This window comes from Watersipora subatra, chromosome 3 (genome assembly GCF_963576615.1).
Source record: "Watersipora subatra chromosome 3, tzWatSuba1.1, whole genome shotgun sequence".
NCBI classification, from domain to species: domain Eukaryota; kingdom Metazoa; phylum Bryozoa; class Gymnolaemata; order Cheilostomatida; family Watersiporidae; genus Watersipora; species Watersipora subatra.
In genome coordinates this window covers 45,723,608-45,741,324 of record NC_088710.1, presented here as the reverse complement: position 1 = coordinate 45,741,324, position 17,717 = coordinate 45,723,608, and the positions used below count along the sequence as shown (strand labels likewise).

General features: G+C 38.0%; 1 protein-coding gene across 4 annotated transcripts in view; it reads right to left on the bottom strand.

The window, feature by feature from the left end:
* LOC137391183 (E3 ubiquitin-protein ligase TTC3-like) overlaps positions 1-17,717 on the bottom strand; it is a 54,679-nt gene that overhangs the window by 17,877 nt on the left and 19,085 nt on the right. For 3 of the 4 annotated variants that reach the window (XM_068077569.1, XM_068077568.1, XM_068077566.1), the window contains exons 11-25: positions 15,900-16,038; positions 13,120-13,233; positions 9,530-9,982; positions 8,068-8,208; positions 6,867-7,060; positions 6,350-6,479; positions 6,024-6,152; positions 5,759-5,836; positions 5,442-5,528; positions 4,478-4,622; positions 3,079-3,316; positions 2,425-2,565; positions 1,804-1,900; positions 1,405-1,515; positions 111-1,025 (exon numbers count right to left, since the gene is read on the bottom strand). In XM_068077569.1, the coding sequence (XP_067933670.1) occupies positions 111-1,025; positions 1,405-1,515; positions 1,804-1,900; positions 2,425-2,565; positions 3,079-3,316; positions 4,478-4,622; positions 5,442-5,528; positions 5,759-5,836; positions 6,024-6,152; positions 6,350-6,479; positions 6,867-7,060; positions 8,068-8,208; positions 9,530-9,982; positions 13,120-13,233; positions 15,900-16,038 (3,112 nt within the window). The remainder of the gene's footprint in view (positions 1-110; positions 1,026-1,404; positions 1,516-1,803; positions 1,901-2,424; positions 2,566-3,078; positions 3,317-4,477; positions 4,623-5,441; positions 5,529-5,758; positions 5,837-6,023; positions 6,153-6,349; positions 6,480-6,866; positions 7,061-8,067; positions 8,209-9,529; positions 9,983-13,119; positions 13,234-15,899; positions 16,039-17,717) is intronic. The other variant, XM_068077567.1, reaches the window with a different exon arrangement.

Here is a 17,717-nt window from a genome sequence, read left to right as displayed (position 1 = left end):
GGCAAAGCTTTTGCAGAATTTCACTATCCGTTCTCAAGGCTTTGGAATAGGTTTAACAAGCATTGTAATGAATAGTTTTACTCAAATAGTGAACCAGATTGCGCTCTCACTTGTGATGACGCTGTGGCAGCTCCACTCCAGGAAGGAGTCGAAGAGAAGTGACCGGGAGATAGCCCAAACGTATTATTATCATGGGAATATGAACTTCCAATAGGAGCTACATTCTTTCTAGGAAGGAGTGGAAGAGGGTTGTACGAAGAGTAAAGCCCATCAGCTATGTGCAAAGAGTCCGAGAAGCTGGGTGGACTAAGACTCTGAGAGACGGGCAGATATGTGACACCAAACATCTTAGAATTACTATTACTAGACAAACCCGATGGAAAATCAATGTCCGAGTTGGTGTTTTGCTCGCTACTCAAAGAGTCAGCAGAGGTTGATGAATTAGGAAAGGCCATCTGGTCTCGGGAATGCGCAGGTAATGCTGCGGGTTGATGTGGCGTAGCAAATGTATTTAAAGGTGGATTTGTAAAAAATGTTCGCTGATCAACTATTTCAACTGAAGCATTGGGATAAGAAGTTTCTTCTTCGGCAACTGATACCTCTTCCGGTTCAGCGAATGCTGCCTCTATATAAGCCTCCGATTCAGCAAAAGTTGTAAGTGATTTTCTTATTTTTTGGTCTTGGTATTTTTTCCATTCTTCGCGAAGAGAAGGTGGGGGAGGTTCAAATACGCTGGGCTGTTCGGGTTCTCCTTCGGATATTCCAGTACTTGTGCTGCCACTTCTTTCCCGACTTCCAACAGAGGCATCATCAGCCCGTGTTGCCTCGTTCCAGCCTTGGACCACAGACTGCCAGTGCTCTTGTGTGTTATAGCTGTCATAGTTATGAGCTCTGCCTGGGGTGTCCTCATAGCCCGAGTAAAGTTTACGTTCAGGTTTAAACCCACTGACTTCATCTAACTGTTCCTTGAAATTACTTTGTACGACCCCGACACCGTATGGAGCATTCCTCAAAGCCTCCACCATCTGTCAGCATAATGAAGAATTATTAAAAATGTCATGAATATGAAAAATGTCAAAAGTTTAAAACCGTATTGAACTTTAAGGATAAGAACAGAATTGCTGTGAGCACTAGTTGATAATACCAGGCAACACACAAAATTTAAAAATTTCCTATTATTAAGTCCATCCAAACTTTGGTTTTAATACGCATAAAATATAACACATTTCAAAAATTAAACTAATCCAATGATTAAACTTGGTCCGTTTGTTTATTCTAGATATCTTCTTCCATTGGTGTACCCATCAATCATTAATGACATCCAAAAGACCTAAGAGGACAAATAGTACCATTTGAAATCATCTTAAGTTAACAAGCCAAGCTACTAACACCAGATTAACCCACCTCATGAGCTTTCTTTATGTCTGACTCTCTGTTCACACATATAAAGTTTTCTACTAGTTGAAACATGTTCGAGGAAAGGAGGAAGCGGGTGAGACCGTGACAATGGTCAACCTGTCAATAATTGTAACAAAACGAAATCATACATATGAATCATGATATTAACAAAGACTAACAACACATTATACCTAGGAAGCCAAAGCATAACTTATCAGGCTAGATTATGTGACCTAAAAGTAAAGAAAACTCCTTTGTTGACAATTGTCTGCCCTTTTTGTATTACTGTTATAGGGTAAAAGATAATATTTTTTGTGTGATCGTCACTACACTGAGGACACAACTCTCGTAGAACTTAATTGCTAATAATAATACATGTAGCTACAAGGTGACTTATAAACCAACCAATTCCTTGGCAGCTTTTTCATACTCGAGGAAACCCAACAGTTCTGTTGAATCTGCCTTCTTTGGTCCTCCAGACTCCAACATATCGTAATAAAACCTAGAAAAATCGTCTAAAGGTAAGAAACATACATTGATCATGCAGAGTTAGAGAAGTTGAGCTACTTCAAGTACTAAAACTGATTATGTACGGTATGTTTCAGATTATAAACCGCACACCTATATAAGCCGAATCTGCTTTATTTTCTAACAAACGATAATAAAACAATACATAGGCCGCACCTTCGTATAGGCCGCAGAACTCAAGACGGTGCTTTTTAACACGGCAGCAACTTTCCAGTTTAAAATGGAACAGTGCCTAACGGCACTGTTTCGTATTAACAGACGCTTTTTAACATAGTGTCTAACGGAACAGTACCATTAGGCATTGTTTCGCTTTATCTTTCACCGCTAAAGGCGCACTAACCAGAGATTCTGGTTAATGCGCCCTAGCGGTGAAAGAAAAAGCCACAGAATAGCCGCACCCTTATATAAGCCGCAACACTCAAATCATCAAAAAAAGTAGCGGCTAATAGTTTGAAAAGTATGGTATGTAGTAGGTATTGATAATACAGAAACACTCACTCTAGCACAGTTTCTTTAAGCTTCTCAACAGCAACTCCTTGAATGACTACTGGTAGCTTCTCCATATGATAATCCTGGTCAAATTTGGCCACATCCTCCCGCAGCTGTGGTGGCATAGGTATGGATCCTGAGCTGGGATTGCTAAAATCACCAATAATCACAATCACACTAATCATTTAGCCTGACAACAGAAACTACTTCAACTCTCCTGATTGGCTGACCACAATGATGACACTACGATGCTACTCCTGATTGGCTGACCACAATGATGACACTACGACTCCTGATTGGCTGACCACAATGATGACACTACGACTCCTGATTGGCTGACCACAATGATGACACTACGATGCTAGCTGGAAACGGTGACTTCGTGACACTTTATATAAGCTTATACATGTTTAAGAGATATTACTGATATCTTAAAGGACAAGTCAGAATCTAACACAAACATGAATTTGATTGCGTATATTAGATATAGCAGGTCCTCAGGTTAATTTCGATGATGAAACTTTCAACCCTCTGAGGCTCTGAGTCCTTAATGCCGGAATACCGACCATCAAGGTTTCTGACACACGCTAGGCAATGCCGAAACTGGCCATCAAGGTTCAAAAGGTTAAGACCTACGCGTAAGAAGAATAAACCGTAAACTACCTTGACACGTCTTCGAACAGTGGAGGGCCGCAAAACTCTTCTAATGACATGACTTGCTTCGATTTTACTCTCCTATTAGCCCTACGTGTAGACTGACGTTCTACTTCTAACTCATCTCTCTTGTTATGCTTGACAATAAAGTTAGAGTTTCTGAGGTCAGCAGCTGGAGACTCAGGATTCTCTGCGGCAGCGAGAATTTTGTCAGCGAGATCAGTTCCATCTTCTGCATCTGCCACTGCTAAACAAATAATCAAATTAAGTTACACTACCCAGGTTGGAGTAGTGTAGGTCAAGTTTTACTACCACTCACAACTAAATCGAGTACCTTTTAGACAAAAAAATTAAAATGTTACAATTGAGATGATATTGACCAAATAAAGCTTTTGCATAAGATTCTTAAAATAGCTTTTTAAACACAGTAAAAGTGCTCTTTTACTGTGACCTTTGAGTGACTTTTTTCTTACTCAGCCCAAAAATTGTAATAGAAAATGCATCTGAATTCAAAGAGAGTTTTCGGGTGCTTGAATTAGCCAGTTGAGAATGGCTGAGTGAGAATGACTGAGTGAGAATGACTGAGTGAGAATGGCTGAGTGAGAATAGCTGAGTGAGAATGACTGAGTGAGAATGACTGAGTGAGAATGACTGAGTGAGAATGGCTGAGTGAGAATGGCTGAGTGAGAATGACTGAGTGAGAATGACTGAGTGAGAATGGCTGAGTGAGAATGGCTGAGTGAGAATGGCTGAGTGAGAATGGCTGAGTGAGAATGACTGAGTGAGAATGACTGAGTGAGAATGACTGAGTGAGAATGGCTGAGTGAGAATGGCTGAGTGAGAATGGCTGAGTGAGAATGGCTGAGTGAGAATGACTGAGTGAGAATGACTGAGTGAGAATAAAAAGAGCCAAATCAAGACAAATGCATTCCTCAGCCTTTCTTGACTAATTTTCTCGGTCCATTACTTCTCGACAATCTGGTAAGTGTCTATTCGACTCAGACCCTTAGTGAAGTAAGACACGCGCAGATCGTTCATGTATTGTTCAGTTTTCGACTTTGTGGTGGGTCCAAAACGGTGGGTTCAAAAAGAGTGAGGAAAAGAAGGGGAAGGCAAATGCGAAAACAGTGAGGACAACTATTACACTAAACAAGGAAAATTATCGCAAAATATGAAAACGATGTTAGAGTGTCCAATCTTGCCTTGCAGTACGCAATGGCCAAGTCAAGCATTTCCAAAATGGGTTTTAGTTTTCTAACAAACTGGTGCTCGATTACCGAGGTTCCACTCTATTAACAACAATATATTATACATATATATATTAACAGAAACATAAAATTCATATTTTCTTACTGCATAGAATAAAAGCACCCAAAAAGACAGTACAAAATGCTAAAGGCCCACTCACCTGATCTATTTCTTTCTGCCCGTCTAGCCTTACGCTCTTTCTTTCTATTCTCTATCCCCTCAATTCTCACCAGACTGGATGGCCTCAGCTTGAGAACCTTTTTCTTTTCTTTTAGCGGTTTTGAATATTTGGTATCACTCTTATCCTGCGGTGAGATACACATCATTAACCGTAGATTACATATCATGAGTACCGTCATACCTCGACATCCGAGCTCAATGCATTCTGAGAGTGAGCTTGCAGGTCAAGTTTTTTGTATCTCAAAAGCAATATTTCCTATATAAAATAAATAAATACAAATTAATTCGTTTTCATCCTCAGACAAATCCCCATAAAAAACAGAATATTACGATAGAAAAACACATTTTCAATTGTTCCAATTCACTACCAATGCTCAAAAAGTAACAAACACTTCTCTAGTGGTTATGATCTGCAATAAAATGTAACATGATTATGTACAGTACTGTATGTCTTACCTTCGAGACAGACATAGGCAAGATGGCAACACATTCGGTACGCTAAACTTTTGAAACACTACGTAAAATAACATGAACTTTAAATTTAACCCAAATGAATTTAGCTTACTAAACATACACTTAAAATAAGTGTTAAACTTATAAAAAACCTAATTCTAATTTTGCCTTTGTTTTCATTTTTTATTATCTCCTTCAAGTTTGACACTTTTCACTTCGATTTCACTATCCCTTTCAGTCGGTTTGTTTAAAACCTTTTAAACTGAACCAACGATAAAAACAGCGATGCTGTTCTCAAAAGCGACCTCTCACATACTCGGTCTTCCAGCAGCCACATCGATTACCGCCTCGTATGCTCGTACTTCACATTTCTCAACGTGTGCGAAACGGTCACTCCTATGCCGACATATGACTGTACGCTTCATTAATCTAGCCAGGCTAACTCATAATATACAGCTACAAACGAAACACTGACAGCATATCTCTCTCACCTCGCATACTTTCTGTAATTGTTCATCGTACTCAGAACATCTAAGAATAGTCCCATCACAGTCAGGTGTAACGCAACCAGCATTGACCTACAATCATCAAAGCCTGGTATGACACACACGGAGTGATCTATAATGAAAGGAATCTTACATAGTGCATAGATGAGAGCTAACTCAAAGTACTATAGTTGATGCTCTTGATAAATGGAGTAGGCAAGGTATATAATATATATCATGACTCATTTACAACTAACTAACAGAGAGGCAAGCAGTTTCTTCACTAACGGATGATATGGCAAATGTAGACCGTAAGCTCACACCTTCAGATGCTTCCTCTTCCAGCAATCTCTATGATAATACAGATGACACTTCTCCGTGCAGATTATACAAACATATCCCTGAAATAAACAAAACCAAAATCTTTAGAGTTCTAGTAATTTAAAAAGGTAGCGTAAAACTAAACAAAACCGATGAAATAATGAATGCTTCACCAATGGACTCTCATACCCGTTGTGAATAAAGGCCGCTGTCGAGCCCATTTACTCATACGATAGCAACGAGGATCTGGCTATTACGAAATCTTACCCTAAAGTCAGGGTCATCTACATAAATGAAGCGGCTGAAGTGGCCATAATTAGTGCAGAGGGTGGAGAGACAGTTGAAGTCGGGCTGAGGGGGATTTTTACATTCATTCAGCAGGCTAGTCAGTTTATCCTGTAAAATAGTGAAACAGCCCGAGACTCAATCTAACGTGTGAAGAAGAGAAGTGAGCACAAACTTGTCAATCTATCTCCTAAAGCAGAAAAACAGAGGTGGTAGTGGTGGCTTGCATCAGCATCACGCGAATCACATACTAAAGAGAGCTTTTAATCTTCTCGTATAGACAAGGCAGTTAAGAACAAGACTCCTACCTTGAGGACAGTCTTATCCGTATGTTCAATAAAGACATCAGTACCAGGCCAGCTGTAGACATCACGCAGTCCTTTCTTACTATCGCAAAGGGTGAGGGCTTCCTTGACAGGTCCGATAGCTTCCTCGTATCTTCAGTGCACAAGATATTATTCAATACGTGAACACTCCCACACCACTATACATTATACGCATACTACTAGGGTGTGTGGGCAACATCTCAGGCAGCGTACATACTAACTGACACTCCCTATTCAAACTGTGCCATAAATTCACATTCTGTTGACAGGACATAACAATCTACATTTGTTGGTCATACCTTATCATTATTTGGCAAACCTTAATGGAAAACGAAAACGGTAGCTTGGAAGCAGTAGTAGAGAAGGTATAATATATTATAGAGGCAACTGTCGAGATAGTATGATATATTACACATGTAGAGGCAATAGTAGAGAAGATATAATATATTTTATGTAGGCAGCAATAGAGATAACATGATAGGCAGCGGAGGGGACATACCGGTGCTGCTTGGTGTAGGCCGTCCCCATTTCGTACAGAGTAATGGCCTTCATAGTCTGAGACGGTTGCAACTCGAGGATGTGAGTGAGCTCCTTGATACCGAGCAAGATGTCCTCATTCGGTCCAGCATATATGTAGGCAACAGACCTCGCGTACCTCAACAACAGTGTTCTATCAGCAGTCATCCTCACCTTCTGTAAGAGCGGACAATTAACATAAAACATGCAGGCACATCGCGAGTAAGATGATAAGAGATGAAACTCATTGCATTCAAAGACTAGCATTTTGACGATCATTCATTGCGTTGCCATTCTCAAAGATCAGTTGTTCATAGAGGAGCCAATCAAAGATCAGTTGTTCATTGAGAAGCCAATGAAAGATCAGTTGTTCATAGAAGAGCCAATGAAAGATCAGTTGTTCATTGAGGAGCCAATGAAAAAATGATGACTGCAACACCTCGAAGGTTCCATTTTCTACAACTTCTATTATTAAAAATGTGTCCTACAACATATTCTACGACAAACAAATGGAAATCTAAAGACTGCACCTTGTAATCTTTTAGTCGCTGATGCCATAAAATCTTACTTTTGTTAAACTTTTAAACAAAGGGTAAACGTAATCTAAAAAAGTAACAATAGACAACCAGAATGAGCTAAAACCCATAAAATTCAGTTTTTTTAGTTTAGGAACTCTTTTTATTCTCAGCACACCAACTAAAATTTCTAAATTTTGTAACAGATTACATTCTGACTGTGTGGATACCCGCTTCATATATCTCTCTGCGAGATGTCGTTGAAACATAGAAGAGGCAAAAAATGTCAACCGTAGTCGATGACTTCCAAAAGTAACCGGGCACCTACCTTGCTCCAACAGCAGGTGACTGCTAAAAGATTAAGCAAGCCAATAAACATAGGAAAAATGACGTCAGACACCGACTGCTTGATTTCGTAATAAAAACAGTAAGCATCTGCAGGCATTTCGGCATCTCCATCTTTTGCTGCTTCTTAAGCCCAACTCTTGTGACTGAAGCTACTACTATTTAACTAGTCAACGTTGCAGTTAAGTTGCCAAGTTGATGGTCAGCATTTTTATAGAAGTTATAATTAGTCTAGCGATAAAACATCTCTAGATGTTTTATCTAGATCTCTAGATAGATGATCTTTACATAAATGTGGAGATCTCTACATAAATGACAACATACCATAACGTTGGATTCGTGGATCAGACCGAAGCATTTGTCATAGAGGTTGATGGCAAAGCGGTACTTCTTCTGCAAGAGAGCCTCGCTGCCACTTCGTATTGTTCTGTCCAGCTCAGCCACAGCAAGATCTTCTGCGGTCTTCTGCGGATTTTACAAAACATGAGCCATGATAGTAAGTGAAAAACAGCATCTCATCATTTGTAGTAAACTCAAAAGAAATAAGAAAGCAAACAACTTGCTGTTGGAGCCACAAGAAACGTGACTTGCGCACACACCAATGAATAAGTAATATTCAGTTTTGGAAAGAAACATGCATTTAATACCTATCAAGGCGTATGGTTTGCCGTTGTGAAAAAGCTATACATTGGTGGTTATACAGTGCGACCACTGTATTACCTACCTTTTTTGGTGGTTATACAGTGCGACCACTGTATTACCTACCCTCTTCGGTGGTTATACAGTGCGACCAGTGTATTACCTACCGTTTTTGGTGGTTATACAGTGCGACCACTGTATTACCTACCCTTTTGGTGGTTATACAGTGCGACCACTGTATTACCTACCCTTTTGGTGGTTATACAGTGCGACCACTGTATTACCTACCTTTTTTGGTGGTTATACAGTGCGACCACTGTATTACCTACCCTTTTTGTGGTTATACAGTGCGACCACTGTATTACCTACCCTTTTTGTGGTTATACAGTGCGACCACTGTATTACCTACCCTTTTTGTGGTTATACAGTGCGACCACTGTATTACCTACCCTTTTGGTGGTTATACAGTGCGACCACTGTATTACCTACCCTTTTGGTGGTTATACAGTGCGACCACTGTATTACCTACCTTTTTTGGTGGTTATACAGTGCGACCACTGTATTACCTACCCTTTTTGTGGTTATACAGTGCGACCACTGTATTACCTACCCTTTTTGTGGTTATACAGTGCGACCACTGTATTACCTACCCTTTTGGTGGTTATACAGTGCGACCACTGTATTACCTACCCTTTTGGTGGTTATACAGTGCGACCATTGTATTACCTATTCTTTTTGGTGGTTATACAGTGCGACCACTGTATTACCTACCTTTTTTGGTGGTTATACAGTGCGACCACTGTATTACCTAACCTTTTTGTGGTTATACAGTGCGACCACTGTATTACCTACCCTTTTTGTGGTTATACAGTGCGACCACTGTATTACCTACCCTTTTTGTGGTTATACAGTGCGACCACTGTATTACCTACCCTTTTGGTGATTATACAGTGCGACCACTGTATTACCTACCCTTTTTGTGGTCATACAGTGCGACCACTGTATTTCCTACCCCTTTTTGTGCATTTTTTATCTAGCCGACACGTGATTTCCGCAAATCCGTAATCTGCAACAACAACCAAGGTCAAGGTAAAAAGTTGGCACTTATAGTGCCAGTAACAAGAATTGTGACTTATAACTCGTTTACCTCAGTTGGTAGTTTAGCAAAATCGGCAGCTCCTTCCATCTTGCCTTGCTCATTAACTTTATCACCTTTTTCTGCCGATCCCCTAGATTTACCAGTTGGAGTTATATTCCGTTCCTTAGCGATAGTGGTCAAACTTTTGTGATTCTTCTTTGGCTTAGCTTTATCACTTCGTGATGAGGATTTTAACTGTTTCTCTTGTTTGTCCAAAATAGAAGTGCTTTGATCTGTTTTCGACTCAGTTTTATCACTGCTCAATGAGCTCTTCGACCCTGTTGATGACGAGTCCGAATTTTCAGCAGAACTTTGTAAGTTTGTATAATCCTTTAAAGTGTCTATATTACCATGGGCCAAAGAGTTAGATCGAGTTTTACGTATGGCATTTGAAGCTGCCTTAGTCTCTTTAGAGGTTGATTTAGCTTTAGAGGATGCGCCATCAGCTTTCTTTTTGGCTACCTGCAGTAAACTGTTGCAGTCAAACTATGGCCATGACAATCACAGAAAGTAGTAATAGGTATGTACAGAAAGCAAAATTTTTAAAACCTACAGAAAAATTAATAGTAGAAAACAGTAGATTAACACTACAATAAACAACATTTTCATATAAAAAGTTTGATCATTCCTGGTAAGCGTTTAACTATATTTGCAATCAAGTAGTTGTCTTTTATTTGGAGATAAAAACAAGTTTAGTTATTTTTAACTAGAGGTTATTTCAAACGTAACATCGCTAAGTTTGAAGCCATATTTTCACAGAAATGATCAATCGTATGCAGGTTGAATTACTGAAACACTACGATGGCAATGAGAAAAGGGAATCACAGAAAAGTTTCTTCAACTTACATTTCTTATGCGCCTATGCATGCGAGAGTCACATGAGCAGAACTGTTGTTCAAACTCACAGAGCAATATTTTAAAAAGTTCTAGTGGAGGTAGTCCTTGAGCCATTTTAAAATTGAATATGACGAGCATTGAGTAATGCTAAAGACTTATATACCGTTCAGCAAACTACTAAATTGAGAGCGCCGGACATGGCGTCTCATGGTCTCATGGTCTCATGGTCTCAGTGTCTCATGGTCTCAGTGTCTCATGGTCTCATGGTGTCTCAGTGTCTCAGTGTCTCATGGTCTCAGTGTCTCAGTGTCTCATGGTCTCAGTGTCTCATGGTCTCAGTGTCTCAGTGTCTCAGTGTCTCATGGTCTCAGTGTTTCAGTGTCTCAGTGTCTCATGGTCTCAGTGTCTCATGGTCTCAGTGTCTCATGGTCTCAGTGTCTCATGGTCTCAGTGTCTCATGGTGTCTCAGTGTCTCATCGTCTCTCAGTGTCTCATGGTGTCTCATCGTCTCTCAGTGTCTCAGTGTCTCAGTGTCTCAGTGTCTCATGGTCTCTCAGCAATAGCCAATTAACTGATTAATTATGAAAGGAAATTTTCATGGAAACAGCGAGTCTCCCATAATCTTGTTTCAATAATCTCCATTGTTAAGCAGTGAATCCCAGAGAACAATAGGGCAGAGAATTTCATCATACACAGAAATCAAACTTTATGCTATCAAATATGTTGAGGTTTTGTGTCACTTTCGTATCATTCTCATTGAGCCAGGCGAATCGCAGTCCATTGTTTTGTTACAAGGTATCTAGAACAATGGTGTCAGCGTTGGAAAAGAGTTACCTACATCTCTCAAGACCTGTTTACGAAAGACAACTATTTGACTCCCATGAAAAGAATAATAATGAAGGTTGGCATGTGACTCACTCGTTTAGACTGGCGATTAGTAATTGGCCTATATATGTAGGCAGTAATGAAGAATTATTTTTAGTAATATACATTGTCCCTCTAAAATTAGTTACACTAGCCCGTTTGGCAGTCTACTGTGCCGTGAGAGATCGTCATGTGCCCACAAGTCATAAAAAAAGCATCTGCGCAATTATTTGAAAACACCTCTAGGTGGTCGATTAGTGCAGGTGTTAGAGCATCAGTCTACGGAGTTCAACGGCATGAGCTTGAATTCCATTTGAAGCAATTTCTATCCCAACCTCTAACAGATGGACAACAAACAGACACGACTCTGATTATAGTAAAGATTTACAAGCTAAAAAACGCACCAATGAGAGTGTTCAAGCAATATGACTAGCAAATTGAAACGTATAGTCATCACGACTCATGATTTGCTGTATACATGAAATAACAAACCCTTGAAGATGGAATAGCCGTAATATTGTCAAACAAGTTGGTTTTTTGGAATAAGTCACAAATGAGTGCAGGCATTTATAATACTTTCTAAGACATAGCCTGGTACAAAGCACGTATCAGTGAAATCAATGAATTTTTCTATGAACACTACGACAAATCACGAAACTCTTATCAGCACCTCGTAGTTATATCGACTCAATTATTAGTACCGTACTTTTTGGACTATTAGCCGCTACTTTTTTCTGATGATTTGAGCCATGCGGCTTATATAAAGGTGCGGCTATTCTGTGGCATTTTCTTCCACCGCTAGGGCGCATTAACCATAATCTACGGTTAGTGTGCCTTTAGCGCACTAACCAAAACAATGCCTAACAATACTGTTCCATTAGGCACTAGGTTAAAAAGCGTCGGTTAATACGAAACAGTGCCGTTAGACACTTTTCCATTTTAAACTGCAAAGTTGCCGCCGTGTTAAAAAGCACCGTCCTGAGTTCTGCGGCCTATACAAAGGTGCGGCCTATGTATTGTTTCATTATCGGTTTTTGGAACTTAAAGCAGATGTGGCTTACATAGGGGTGCGGTTTATAGTCTGAAAAGTACGGTATTTCATCATCTTTTATTGCATTAAAAATTATCTGTTTTGGCAAAAATAACTGACTTGACAAGTAGGTCCCAAAACAAAGAATATGCACGATCTTTGAACAACTATTAAGGTAGCTCCATAAATTTGATAAGATATCCAAATCTCTGTTCGTCTATGAAAGCACGCAAACAGTTGAGGTTCACATTTTTTATTTATTACAATCCGCATCCTTGGCAAGCAATGTGACCCAAATAAGAAATACCAAATCAAGAAACAGAAAAATAGGAAATCAGCAGAAACAGAGAAAATTACCTTCCTGCTCCTTAGAACAGAGACAATTACCTACCTGGTCCTTACAAACAGAGACAATTACCTACCTGGTCCTTAGAACAGAGACAATTACCTTCCTGCTCCTTAGAACAGAGACAATTACCTACCTGCTCCTTAGAGCAGAGACAATTACTTACCTGCTCCTTAGAACAGAGACAATTACCTACCTGCTCCTTAGAGCAGAGACAATTACCTGGTCCTTAGAACAGAGACAATTACCTACCTGCTCCTTAGAACAGAGATAATTACCTACCTGCTCCTTAGAACAGAGACAATTACCTACCTGCTCCTTAGAACAGAGACAATTACCTACCTGCTCCTTAGAACAGAGACAATTACCTACCTGCTCCTTAGAACAGAGACAATTACCTACCTGCTCCTTAGAGCAGAGACAATTACCTACCTGCTCCTTAGAACAGAGACAATTACCTACCTGCTCCTTAGAACAGAGACAATTACCTACCTGCTCCTTAGAACAGAGATAATTACCTACCTGCGCCTTAGGAGTATACTGAGCAAGTCTCCTTTCCAGACTTTTAATTTCACTGTGATCAATTTGGTTGCTTTCCAAGATTTTGATAGCAGCCTCCAGAGCTTTTCTAGCTTGCTATAAATGGCAGAAAATGATATGAGAGAGTAAATATAAAACAAGTTAATAATTAATGAAACATAACTAAAGTTAATATTATCTGGATATATCCACCAACTCTCATATCTGGATATATCCACCAACTCTCAGTCACTAAGAGCTTTATCAGATAGTCAGCAGCGGAAGAATGGACTATATTTTAGCAAAGAGTTCTATCAATATACTTTTCACAGTTAGTAAGGGTACATAAATGCGCTTGCTAACTATTTATATATTCAATGCCACTACATGCGCAGTCAAAGTTCACCAATAAACTTTGTTCACACATACCTACGGTATTCTTGTGTTACAGATGCAGTGCACCCCGAGTTACGGCATCCCTGTTTTAAGGTTTTTTCGTTTTACGATGTGGAACACGATGATTTTCCATCCCTTTATTGCGGCTTTTTTTGCCGTACGACATAACAAAAAATACTTCTCGAAATTCAAATTTGGTGGTCAGTGTCCTAAATACATCGCAATCACAAAGATACCAACATGCTATTCGCCAAAATCCCTTCCACAACGCCTGAAAGAGATACGATGCTCTCTCTCCCTCTCTCAGTTCAGCATTCTTCGTGTTTCGTAAATGCTTGGTATTGCGTTAGTAAAACAAAAATTAATGAAAAGTGAACAAAAGTAAAAATTTATTGGGCATTTCAGCCTTTAACTTGACCGATACTATTTGACATCTTTAATCTTCATGAATCCACAATAGCAAGTGATCAGTAGAAAAGTGTCCATAAACCCGTACTACTAATGACTCGATTACGTCAATAACAATCAATGCATTCGTTGTTTCTGTTCGTATCGAAATCCGTTTTCCAGTAATTAGTAACTTTATCAGGCTAATAGTAGTTCCGTTAATACTTTGATGTATGTGGGAAATAGTTTTTGCATGGAAAATGTCCTACTACATATTTTGAGGCTAAAAATTTGCCTCTATTTTGATTACACACGGTTTCTTTTTATTCTCTTTTTCTAGCAGTTTCTATTCAAAACGGCACCACATAAAGTTTTGCTCTGCTAAAAAGTTGTTTGGATGCTAATATCGACTAGCTCAGCTGTGCAGAAGGATGGGTTGAGGTAAGAAGATATTGCGGAAAATATTGAATAGTCAAAAAACATAAAACGGTTCCAAACAGAAGCAACAATTAAAATGCGACTGGCCGAGCAAACAATGCTAATAGTTTTGTTTTAAAATGTTAATTCTTGTTGTTGCATGTATTATATTTATGGTTTATGTCACTTGTTCTTGAATATATATTGGTGAAATTTGATAAATTATTATTATTATTTATAAAAGTTATAAAATTTGCAGATTTATAGCATGTTATTTGATAGCATGATTGCGGTAATCTGAACTCAGCTTACAAATGAATCGACGATCGTAACTCCTCTTCTATTGCACATAAAAAGCTAGTTTTGGCTGTAAACTGTAGCAAACGTATCGATGAGTGCAGTGAGCTTTAATGCAGCCTTGTTAAATATAGTTACAAAATGAAAACATGCCTTCAAATTTAAAATTAAATGAGCAAATTTCTTGCGTCCAAAAGCGGTAATGTCACACCACCCGAAGGAAAGTTCAAAATATAGGCGACCTTCGATTCACTTGTGAAACGCCATCCTTTATTTGAACGTCACCTCTAATAAAGCGCCACTTTAAGGGAAGAGTTGAAAAATAAAGTGCCATAACGTTCAAATAGAGGTTTTACGGTAACTTCACTTAGAACATTAGTTCGTCAGCCATGGGTTCTAAGATTGATAACGACGTGTAAGGAAGAAAATGATTTTATTGCATTAAAAATTATTATTGCAGATCACAAGCCCTAAATAAGCTTAAGTTACTGTAGCTAACTAGAGTTACTAAGGTTAATATACTATTCTGTTACTGTAGCTAACTAGAGTTACTAAGGTTAATATACTATTCTGTTACTGTAGCTAACTAGAGTTACTAAGGTTAATATACTATTCTGTTACTGTAGCTAACTAGAGTTACTAAGGTTAATATACTATTCTGTTACTAATTTTTAAAATGTACATAATCACATCTATATATAATTTTGATTTTTGTTACCAGGAAGTCTTTGCATTAGATAATTACTATGAGTTTCTATACCCCTCTATACGACATTTTTACCTTTCGATGGTAACATCGGAACGAATTAATGTCATATGCCGGGAGTAAACTGTACTATTACAGTCACGCCCCTACATAGGAAGTTAATTCTTATGTAGGGGCGTGTTAAATATGTTAATGTTTCTCCTTAGTTATTAGCGCATACTACAATGTTCTGCGGGAGAACATGAAACTGTACTTGATTTGCCCCAATTTGTAGTCGCAACCAAACAATCGTTTGCAAATTGAATGTGTTCAAACCGCAACTCGGCCAATTTTTTGAAACATCTTTAGTTGGCTTTCCTCAAAATCCTTTCAAAATTTATTGGGTAATCTAGCTTCAAACAAATACTGCTAAATTCTAGTGTATTTATCTGCTACCACATATTATAAGCAGGCATACAAGTGTAAACCAAAAAGTATAAGCTATATATTTAAAAAATACAACAACACAATACATATGGACCAAGTAATACTTCTAGTAGGTTTTGTACATAAGCTGCGACTCTTGTTACCAATCACCCACCTCTTGCTGATCAAGAGCATACAGTGCCATAGCATATCTGTCATGGCCCTTGGCGTACAACGGATCGAGTTTAACACTTCGGAAGGCATCAGACATTGCTGACAAGGCACACCTGAGTCTATGGCTAGGCAGGTCACGACTAAAACATACAGATAACTACCAGTGCTGACCTTGAGATAGGCCCATCCTTACTCTTTTCAAGGCTACCTCAAAATACACTTCTCATTTGTCGAGCAGCTTAATTTTTTTTACACTGCATAATTTTTATTTTTAAAATTAGAAATGTGTCTATATTAAATGTGTAAAGCTTTACCAGAATTTGATGGTTTTATGTAGCAAAATTATTTAATGATTAGTCTTTGTATGTAATCAGCAAATAATCTTATTTTATTTGTAAAACAAAATATAATTCCATATCTTAACAGTTAAAGTGTAGATACATTTTAATTTTGTTAATTTAGATTTAGGTTTATGAGGTTTTTTATTATTACAACCTACAATTCACTATTCCGACTTCTCAACAATACTATTAGATTACCAACTTTTAAAACACTTTTGTTCAATTTGCTCAATAATTCCTCAAATCTGTCCTCTTTTTTTATTTTGGAATGTAACAAAAACATCATTTTGTTAATGATTACTAAGGTCAATAAAAAGTTATACATACATTATAGAGAGATTACTTTGTAGAGATACAGCCATACAGATCATACATACACACAATATGAGAGAGATTACATTGTTATGATACAGCCATACAGGTCATACATACACACAATATGAGAGAGATTACATTGTAGAGATACAGGTATTTTTATCGCAAATATTTAAGCAACCCTGAAACAACAAAGCAACAAAAGTAAATACATACATCTCATGAAACAAAGAGGATAATATTACAAGATGATGCTGATCATTAAAATCAACTAACATTTCTGTTAAGACACAATTCCTCATTCTACTAGCCATCTAGGTAATTGTCCTACAAATATTTTCTCTAGCCTTGATGTGCAACCAGATCATGATCAGAGTATCTACTTATTACATGATTTTAGAACGTTGAAATATGGTTAACTTGACAAAAATTCAGATTTACTTGAAAAATTTCTAAAAACATCAATAATTCAAATGTTTTACATATAAACAGCATCACCATTTTTTTCTTTTATTATTGTTGTATAACATAATTTTGAAAAAACATATCTGTTTGAAAAGAAATCATTGCCAATAATGTATTGCAAATACAGTGCACTATCGAGATACGATTACCCTGATATACGATTTTTTCACCTTACGAAGTCGAATATTGTGAGATCTCCACCTCGCTGAACGAATTTTATTTCACCATTTGATTTTGAAAAAAGTTTCGCCCGTGTTAAAATTTGGCGGTCAGTGTGCTCATAACGCATGTCGAAATAAAAAAGACACCGAAATATAGTTTGCCGAATACATTTTCAGAATGTTTAGAAGAGACACGATGATCGACTTCTTTCACGGCATCATTCCACGTGGAAAATTTCGTGTGAAATTCACAAGAGAGAGCAAATATTCATTTGTAGCGTTATAATATATTTTACTATAAACTTTTAGTCAGCATACGTATACAATTACAAGTATTTATATTTCATTTGTTAGCTATGGAATCTGAGACCGATACAAACGTTACAAAACGAAGGAAAAATGATTTCTATGTCAACAAAGTTAGACTTCGTAAATAAGAAGCAGGCACACGTATTATTAACATTGTCAAGGAATATGATCGTAGCCAATCAGCATTTGCAATTATTATCAAAACAAGAACTCCATTAAAGCAAGCAC